The sequence below is a fragment of the Engystomops pustulosus genome, chromosome 5 (assembly GCF_040894005.1).
Source record: "Engystomops pustulosus chromosome 5, aEngPut4.maternal, whole genome shotgun sequence".
NCBI classification, from domain to species: domain Eukaryota; kingdom Metazoa; phylum Chordata; class Amphibia; order Anura; family Leptodactylidae; genus Engystomops; species Engystomops pustulosus.
This window is the reverse complement of record NC_092415.1, coordinates 57,821,265-57,831,625: the sequence shown is the minus strand read 5'-3', so window position 1 is coordinate 57,831,625 and position 10,361 is coordinate 57,821,265. Positions and strand designations below refer to the sequence as shown.

At 38.7% G+C, this 10,361-nt stretch overlaps 1 protein-coding gene across 2 annotated transcripts in view; it reads right to left on the bottom strand.

Annotated features, from left to right (window-relative positions):
* Window positions 1–10,361, bottom strand: part of NPC1 (NPC intracellular cholesterol transporter 1) — a 36,792-nt gene that overhangs the window by 866 nt on the left and 25,565 nt on the right. For both annotated transcript variants that reach the window (XM_072152067.1, XM_072152068.1), the window contains 12 exons: window positions 9,940–10,122; window positions 9,729–9,843; window positions 9,278–9,405; window positions 7,799–7,939; window positions 7,617–7,706; window positions 7,346–7,536; window positions 7,081–7,196; window positions 4,937–5,066; window positions 4,576–4,776; window positions 3,917–4,148; window positions 2,675–2,788; window positions 2,395–2,557 (listed from right to left, as the gene is read on the bottom strand). In XM_072152067.1, coding sequence (XP_072008168.1) covers window positions 2,395–2,557; window positions 2,675–2,788; window positions 3,917–4,148; window positions 4,576–4,776; window positions 4,937–5,066; window positions 7,081–7,196; window positions 7,346–7,536; window positions 7,617–7,706; window positions 7,799–7,939; window positions 9,278–9,405; window positions 9,729–9,843; window positions 9,940–10,122 — 1,804 coding nt within the window. The remainder of the gene's footprint in view (window positions 1–2,394; window positions 2,558–2,674; window positions 2,789–3,916; window positions 4,149–4,575; window positions 4,777–4,936; window positions 5,067–7,080; window positions 7,197–7,345; window positions 7,537–7,616; window positions 7,707–7,798; window positions 7,940–9,277; window positions 9,406–9,728; window positions 9,844–9,939; window positions 10,123–10,361) is intronic.

The window sequence follows — 10,361 nt, the reverse complement described above, 5'->3', positions numbered from 1 at the left end:
TGTCCAGGCCTGTATGGTAACCTCAGTTCTCCACATGGCCTGTTAGGATCCTAGTCCATGAATGGTACCAAAGTTCTACTCAAGCACCTGATTACCTATCAGATCAACATCCTGGAATATCTTTTCCACACCAAGTACAGAGCAGTGATCAATGGCCTAAACTTGTAATACTGTGGCTGAGTGGTTAGCATTACAGCCTTGCAGCACTGGGGACCTGGGTTCAAGTGACCCAGGGTCAACATCTGCAAAGGGTTTGTATGTTCTCTCAGTGTTTGTATAAGTTTCCTCCCACACCCCAAAACAAAATGGTAGGTTGATTAGATTGAGCATCATTCGGGACAGTGAACAATTTGCAAACTCTAATGGATGATAATAGTTCCTTTATAAAGCACACACAGTGTCACATGACATACTATTACTACGTGTTATGGTGACAGCATTTCACAAACCAACCACTGCTCAGGCATCGGGAGTCCAAGCTTCATCGATATATGTTATGCAAAGTATTCTGCCCATGCTTGCAGTATAGTCCAGTGGTCATAACAAGGATTTCTTGTGGCCATTATTTGCTTTGTAAGACGGCATTTTACAGCCTGATGGACGATTAACAGAAGGAATCCTAGCCCTGACCAAGAGAAGTGCGGCATTTGTGTATGGCATTTAAATAGTTAATTCTGAGACTGGTAACAGAAGAGATTGTGGATTTGTAATTTGGTAATTTTTTTTTGGGGGGGGGGGGGGGGGGTTGTCCGCTGTATATTACTCCTGTGTGGACAGAGACCATGTTTATTTAGCGCAAAGCTGAGAAAATCTGCACATGCGCTTTTGATGATGGTTTATCACCAGTTTCTTTGACATTAAAATTGTGGTTCCACAACTATGTACGGTACATATACATCTGACAACAGGAAGGGCCCTTTATTTTAGGTCATTTATAAGATTCTCTGTAAAATGGTTGACTCACAAAACAGCCCTCAGGTCTTCAGTGTAGGCTAATGAAATAGACAAAACCCCCTTGTGAAAACAGTTTAGTGCCAAATCTATATACAATCATTAACAAAGATTCGTTTTGTACAGTTTCATTGTTTAACAGTGAATTTTTTTTCTCATATAAAGTCCTATGCAAATGAGCTGAGAAGTGCCATTTACTGGTAAAGGAAGCATCCCTGAAGACACCCATATCCTGGGCTCTATAGTACCTAGTAATATGCATTTTGTATCACCTTACAGCTATGCAGCTCATTTCTCCCATCTCATCAGGCAGATAAAGGGGGGAAAAAAGCTGAATCCTAGAAAGTACATTCCAATCCCTTCCCGAGTTCACTGGTGTAAAATCTAATGATATAACCACTTTATTGCAGGAATTGGACTGAAGGAGGAGAAGGGGAAGAAATGGGACAAATATATAACATAATGATGTTCTCTTTCCTACATATTCTTTTGTGAAACAATAGACAAAACAGTCATAAGTACAAAAGAAAAAAAAGGATATACCTAACAGAGCTGTGGGAATAAAGATGGAGGAGTCAGTCTCAGTTGTAAATAGATGTATACAGACTCCAGGAATCATTTTACCGGGCTAAATTCTTATCCCTATTGAATAGAGCCTTTAGAAATAAAGTAGGCCATCATTGGTTTTAAACGCTTCAATTAAAGTAACGGTTTTATTTGCACATGCACATCGTTGTCCCATTTCTTTCCCTTAACCTTCAGTCAGCGAGGTGTTCATATAGAACCAGGTTTATTATCCTCATACATTGCTGGAATTGGTCTTCACTAAATACAGCTACAAGAAGTCCAAGGCCGAATGTGACGGATTATGTGCAGCCAATGGAAGAGGTTGGTATGTCAACCCAATCTCACCGAAAGCAAACCTTGTACAGGAAGGAAGTACATTTTACAAAAAGAAGAGGCAAGGCCTTGCCCCTGTCAGCTGACCTAAGAGTAGCATCTTCACACCATTACTGTTCAGCACTGCAAGAAAACTACTGTAAGACTCCGCTTAATAGGATTGCTTAGCGAGACGTGCATCTGATAAGCAGGGGAACAGATTCATTTTTCTCATAATATATCTTATACCCTTTCTTATACAAACTTTGACTATGGAAAGAAATCTGAAGCAATTCATCTTTAAGCTCTTATTAGTTTTTCTATCAAGTTATGGAAATAGCATAACAGAACAAACAGACAAAAGCAAAACCTTGTACAGAGTAACTTCATACAGTTTTAGATTCAGCGTTATACATGAAAGTACATTTTTCTTGGGGTTGTACAGGTATATGCTTAATTTTTTTTTACAACGTAAATGTCCATAAGGAAACAAAAATGAATAATTATCCAATACATTGTTTTCTGAACTTCACATCTAGTGGTCAGTGCAGCTCTAACACTCACCTATGTAACTGAGAAGAACTGGCAGGAATATGAGGCCATGGGCAGCTCCCAGCAGCACCATGGACAAGTACATTCGGAAGTAGAAGACCTTGAATATCTGAGACTTGGACAGGCCCATGACGCCAATACCCAAAAACTTTGTTAGCGTGATTCCACTGAAGACCTGGAACACACACCGGGATTACTAACAGTGACAAGATTACATTAGCTTTGCATCCATTACAAAACTCTGCTGCGTTGGTTAATAAGAATTTCCCAAAATACTCTGGGATGTACTTACCGAACTCCCTATATGCGCCAATGAATCTTGTGCACGTTGTACTCTACTTCCCTTTGTACTCACTGAAAATGCCCTTGTAATATGACTACAAAACTCCACAGAGATCCCACAGCACTGCAAGTGAAAGACAATTCTAATTAGCTTTGCCCTTTTACAATAGAACTACCAAACAAGCTTTTCTCAGCTACCCAATGTCTTCTTGCCAAGTGGGTTTACTTATAAAGCAGCATGCAAATACACCATGCAAATACAGTCTAGACCTGCAACATAATTCATTCTCAGGCATGGGTTATTTATTTTGCAGCACATACAAGTTCCATCTGCTATGCTCCTAATGTAAAATGCTTCACCTACTGGGGTCAGTGCATAATAGTTGTTGGGATGCTGCAGAAGAATATGGGTAATACTAGACTCTAATAAGCCCAGCAGTGAGCAGCTGAGATGGGAGAAATTAAATTGTAAAACAAATGTGCCGTTTATGTATCGGATGAGGAAAAATTCAAGAGAACTGGTCACCACATTTGCACATATACAGCCAGTGACAGGTTCCTATAGGGCCTTATTTACTGACTGAACCCCTTCTTTTAGCTAAAAAAAAAAAAGTTTCCCTTACATACACAGAAATCACCTTTTATCTTACATTACCTGGCATCAGAGGGGGTAGGGGTGTTCTGCTTGGCCAGCCCCTCCCATCTACACCTCCTTACTGGTCACAGTTCATGTCATGTGCCCAGGGTAAAAATCTCAGGTACTTTAGCCTCTCAACAATAGCAAACTGTACACCATGTATGTATCTGACCACATGAAGTCACAGCAGCCTCCATGGACATCTTCTCCTCTCCATCCATGGAGGCTGCTGTGATTTCATGTGATCATATACATGGTGTACAGTTTGCTATTGTTAGAAGACTGAAGGACCTGCAATGATGTCACATGACATGAATATAACACAAGGCACCGTGTAAAAAAATGAACACAATATTTCCTACAAGTAATTAGAGCTTTATATGTCTGTATTTAAATATTATAAGAAAAACATCTAATTAAGGTACAGGGCTCCAGTGGCAGCTAATTTTAGGTGATATGCAGAGAACTTTAACCCTTTATCAGCAGGCATTGTTTGTCAGGGTGGCCAAAATCTGGTGACAGGTCTTCCTTGACAGCCTCTTTACCTCAGATCCATATCGCTTGCCTAGTGGAGTTTGACTATTTAGATGCAAGTTGTGGGGAAAAAAAACTCACCATAACCAGATTCACTAAGGAAACAGCATTTAGACTGATGTTCCAGAGCCACATGACCCCAAACATGTTGATAAGAATCATTGAAATGGTGATGCACATCAGAACAGCCGACCAAATCTCGAATCCCAGCAGGATCACCGACACGAAGAATATAGCAGCCAGTGACAAGCAAAGGTTGAACAGTGTGTCATCAACAATAGTCAAGTACTGCTCATAAAATACATAGAAAACGCTGCAAATGATGGAGAGAAAAAAAATGTGGTAATTTTTCAGTGAAAATGTACAAATGCAAACATACATCATAGATAATAGAGATCTCTCTCCATCTATTATATTACACTGAAATAAAAGTCCACAGAGTCATATAACCTATAACAAGGTGGGGGTGCACAAAGTCCAGAGCCTGGGTAAAGAATACATTATAATATATATAAAAAAAAAGTTAAATTTGATTGTAAAACAGGAGACGTTTTGGTGCATTACCACCTTCTCAAGAATACACCGAAACATTGCCTGTTTTGGAATAAAATCTGTTCCTTTTCTCACCATCTGGGATTGGATTGCTGCTTAAGTTTTTGGACTTTATACCTAATATATTAAATACAATTAAATGAAATTCAATGATCACAATCCAGAACAAACAGGTCCTTAAAAACTACCTGTAAGCAAAGACACTGTAATTCTTGCCCGGGGCGTCCATGCTCTCCGTGATATTTTTAGCAATCATTCGTGCTTTTCGTAAAGCATCAATGAAGTCTTCCGAGTTATGCAGGATTGTGTGATAGGTCATAAAATATGTGGCCCCAACGTCTGTGTCATTGGAGAGCAGGTTAACAGCAGAGCTATAGGCTGCATGTCCACTAAAAAAAGAAGAAAAACTGTTTTATATAAAACTACCACATTCTTGATATCACAGTAAGATTAAGAATTGATAAAATCTAGGTAATGTAACTACAGCATCAAGACAATCTGCATCTATACTCTGACAACTTCAGCTCAACTTTAAAACCATGAACTTACCCTTTACCACACTTCGGGTTGGGGTTGTCAGACAGAAACATAGGCAAGTATTTCATAAACTCCTCTTCCAATGGCCTCCGTTTGCCTTCTGGAGTCAAACTACGACACCGAACACACAATGGATCCACAACTAGAATAAAGGGACAAGAGAAGTGAGAGAATAGAACATTTTATAAAGAATAATAGTTTTTTCTCTTCTCGTGGCCTGGTTTTCCATTTGTGACCACTGTGTCCAATAAGTGTCCACCTCGGGCACTGAAGGTGGTCTGGATATCACAAGATAGAGCAAGGTAGAAAACTTCCATCTCCACTCAACACTGGGCAGGTCTGCAGGAGAATAAATGTTTTGTTCTCTGCAGGAATTTGTGTTCTTAAAGGAAATCTACCATCAGAATCCATCATGACAAACCAGGGACACTTACTCATAGATCTGGGCACAGTGACTGTGGTGATCATATTATGATCATCTTATTTCTGTAATCTATGTCCTCCTTACTTCTACACAAATTTTTTAAATTATGCTCTGTGTGCTGTAACTTTCTCTGTTGCAGTGAAATTACAGCAGGCAGAGGTAGGGATGAACTGCTGAGGGAGTAGGGGAGACAGTGTAACAGTTTGCTAGGCTGAGGCATGGAGGGGCTCTAGCAACACAGAAAAGTTCTAGCTTATTAGTATAATTATGAAAGTTGATTAAGAAGGCCATGTATAACACATAAGATTACCAGTCACAGTGCCTGGATCTATGAGTGTCCCTGGTTTATCATGCTGATTTGGATGGTAGATTTCCTTTAATGTGTCACTATGCCATCAGCAAATATAACTGAAAGCACAGACAGACAAAAACAACATTCATGAGCACGAGATCATTTATAGCCATAGTTAACTTTTGTCATTCGCCTCTAGGTTCTTTTAATTGATTTGCTCATCTCTTGTAGATAAGTGGAAACTGAATCTAAAGTTTGTCTTTAACAGAATGGAATTTTCTGGAGTTTGATGACACAAAGGTTACAACGATGGACTCTGCACATCAATATTTATTTTCCCATTTTTCCTTTGAGTAATATAAACTTGAAGCTAGGTAAAACTTTCTCAATCGGAAAATGTGCTGCCACTGGGACTATACTTGGCATCTGTGATAGTTATTAACATGTCATAAAAGTCAGAAAGCAAAGCTAGTTACAGCCTAACATCATAAGTTCCCTTCATCGTCCTACACTTAAAGGAAATCTACCATCAAAATCAAACATGATAAGCCAGACACACTTACTCAGACTGTGGGAATCTTACATTTGTTGGCCTCCTTCCTTCTAAAATCAACTATTAAAATGATGCTGAGGAGCTACCGTAGCAGCCGCTCTCCGATACGGCTTTACAGGCTGTTACACTGTCTCACCCCTCCCCAGAAAATAGATCAGGAAATACACACTGCACAAGTACTAATGGAGCAGGGGGAGGGTGAAACAGTGTAACAGCCTTTAAAGCCAGACCTGAGAGGAGCTAAAGCGGCAGCACTGGCTCCTCAGCATAATTTTAAAAGTCGATTTTAAAAGGAAGGAGGTTATAGATAACAAATATAAGATTACCACAGTCACAGAGCCTGGATCTATGAGCAAGTATCGCTGGTTTTCCATTTTTTATTTTGATGGTAAATTTCCTTTAAGGCTACCTGCAATCTCAGGTCGCAAACAATATATCTATGTGTCATGCAGAAAATACTGCCCAGACCTCCAAAATAGGACTGGCTCTATAATTTGAGACAGTCATGCAGATGGCCATGGAAACCACACTCCACTGTATGAACCCATACAGTAAATACATGGGGACAGGTGCAAATAAAGTTTATGTGAATAAAGCCCAACACTATACTTTGAGCAATGCTGTCTACTATTACGTGGCAATAAGGGAAAATGTGTTACTATATAACTACGAGACAAAATGAAGTTTGCAGACTGATTACGCTTTGGCAGCAACTTCTTGGCACTGGTGTCTACACGTTCAGCTTCGTAACTGTATTTTCACTTTATATGTAACGATGACATTCGTTTTATAGTTCAAACGCAACTTTTTGCACATAGCAACCCTTCCAATTACTGTAAGATGTAGAATGATACAATAATACATGCTCTATTCATTGGCAAAGTTACCTGAAGCATTGCAGAACCTTTCAGTGTTGTTATATACTCGGCAGCAAGTAGACTGAGGCTTCACCCAATCAAAGTAATCATCAAGCCAAGAGGATGGAGAATAGCCAATTTTTGTGCTAAAATATATAAAAAAAAAAAACAAATGAGAATGCAGTGTGGGGAAAAAAAAAAAAGCCCTACTTCTCCATATCTGGAGTAAAGAATGGTACACTACATATGTGCACTAAAAACAGCCCGAGTACAGTTCCTGAATTTCTGCACTTACTAGTTGTCCATTTGCGCAGCGTTGTAAATCTGCTGTACAAGTGAGTTGTTATTGCAGCCGGCACCACCACACACCATGGACTGCCCCTCCTTAGACTTGTAGTCATGTCCTTCCTCCACAACAAAGTACACGGGCGGACCACTGTGCATGTATTTATTTAGAGAGTGAAAATACTTAAGCACATAGGAATCCTACAATGAAAATGGTATTGATGTAATTCAAACACATACATTTAACAACTCCTAATGTAGAGTGTCAAGTGTAATCTTACATCTGGCATAGACAACGACTGATCCAACCCGATGTCTACCTTATTAACCACAGCAATACTGAAGGAAAGCATTCCTACGAAGATCGCCACCTGGAAGACAGATTAAGCAGATGCGGCCCTTAAGTCTGGTTACTCCCTTTGATTTCTTACTATATGAATACATCATCACATAGAATACATACCACTATTGGTCTTATCGAATCTTTCATTACCACTGGGGCAAAAATCTTTTTGAAGAACATGAAAATGCAACCTTTGGGTTTCTCAGATACCCGGTTTCTCTTACACCCTGGGATGCAGCAGAGGATATCCAATCGATTTTTCTATGGGCAAATTGAAAGTTGGGTTAATCATTGAATAAGGTTTTGCACAAGAGAAGCTACAAGTTTCTTCACTACAGGGATCATCTGAGTTTCAATAAAAATTAAAAATATAGAAACATATCTATAACACAGACAGGAACATTTGTCTTCTTGTTGTGTGAGCATCTATTATAACATGTACCAGGGTTGTAAGGTATGTGTGAGCTCCAGTATGGACCTGCGCCCCTCAATGGAACAGGACATGTTGGGAATATGGATATCTACTCCACACCACAGCTGTAATGATTACGCTTACTATTGTTTTCATTCCAGCAAGACTCATTATTAACACGAAAAATTGAAAGAATTGTGTAATGCAGGTTTGTATTACACTTCGCTCCATTAAATTAGACAACAAATGTACATAAGCCACAGATGAATGCACTACATCCACAAGTTCTGCTGGTCAAGGACATATAGTAATGTTACATGCTACGGATTAAGGAAGTAAATTTGCCTTAGGCAGTTTTGAAAGAAAACCAGAATGAATAGTTCACCCAAAGGAACAACAACTTTAAAGCTACATGCAACTTATTATAAAAGTGTACATAATTCTTTATATAGTAAGATAAAATGATATATGCCTGGTAGGAGATGGTGTAATGTCTAACTAAAGATGCAGTTCAGTGGAAACGGGAAAAGGCTGTGCAAAATATGCCACCTAATAGTGGTCATATACTTAGAATAGGCAAGGTAAAGATGCACCAGATTTATCATCCAGAAATCTGCTGTAATATCTAATGTAATCACGTCAGACTTGTGTTAGATTGTCAATGAGACCACCAGAGACCCTGAAAACATAGAGCCCACTTTATTGTTTGCACCCCTTTCAACCTAACAGATCAATGGAGGTGCCGCACTGTGTATTTGTGGGGTGGAATAAACTGGGGATGAGGCCCTAAGCGCCTTTTCCCGTGCAAGTTCTAAGTTTGTGACACGGGACTTTCGTTGAATACCGACCCATTAAGGTCAACAGTTTTTTCCAGAAATCCACTTTTTTCAGCTTGCGCTTCTGCATGAGAATTGCAGCATGATCAACTTTTTGGGAGACGTGAAAATTTTAAGTATGTGGGTCAGTGAAGAAACTGACCCCAAAAAAAAAATCATCATCTGCTCTATGATTTTATAGAAATGAACAAAATTGATGGCAAATAATCAGTTTGTCATAGATACAACCCAATTTTTATGCACAGAAAGGACCCACATTTTCAGGGAACTAAAGGTAAAAAACCCCAAAAAAACTGAAAAGCAACCATATACACATACAACTGCTCGTGCCCAAAATATCAACATCTTTACCTCTTGTCTCTTGATATCCATGCCAAGTAAACTCACAAAGAGGGTGATCTGGAGCAGAAAGTCAAAAAATATAGCCATCCCAGCAAACAAAGAAAAGGTGCGCACTGCAGGCATGGATGATAAGGCTCCTAGGAAGATAACACTTTACATTTTAATGTGACTGTATTTATTATCTACTAAAGGTTTAAAAGAAAATAGATGGCAATCAATCAATAATTTTAGTGCCTATAAGAAAAACTGAATAAGCTGAAAAAGTATACATTTATTAAACATTACCATTATATCAAGTAAGTTAAAGGTGGAAAAGATGAGTTTTTTTATTGTTTCATTTCTATATTTAAAAAAAGGTTTTTGGAAGGAACATTGAAAATTTACAATCCAAAAAGATGCTTTATCCTATACAGTTTTAGTGTGGGATAACAATTTCACTTTCAAAAGTGGTAAAAATTACCTAGGAAGAAAGCCACTGTTTCAGAGAATGAGGAAAGGAATATGCTTGGGGCTACATCACCCAGGACTCTGCCAATTTGCTGATCAAGCTTTTCCCTGTAAAGTCGTTCATCTCTCTATAAATTTAAAAAAAAAAGACACAAAGTTAACCGAAATGCTGCAATACTTAACAAATTAAAAACAAAAAAAACAAAACAAAAACACTACTGAACCTGTAAAGTCTGCACAATGATGTATATATTGTCAACTCCAACAGCAAGAACCAGGAAGGGAATGACCTCTATTACTATGAGAGTGAGTGGAACACCAGCATAACTGAAGATCCCAAGGGAACAAGCCACAGAAGCCAGAACTATCAGGATGCCAGCGATACCCAGCGAAATTTTGGTGTCCACCTGGAGAATGAATAAAAACATGCTAATATACATTATAAATTTGCCATCTTCATATAACAAAATAGAGAGAAGCAGTTTAATGAAACTTCTGTTTAACTCATAATTATATCTTCAAGGAATTCACCATCCAAATCAAGCATAATAAACCAGGGACATTTACTCATAGATCCAGGCAATGCGACAGTGATAATCTTAAATTTGATATCCATTGCCTCCGTCTTCTAAAATCAACTTTTAAA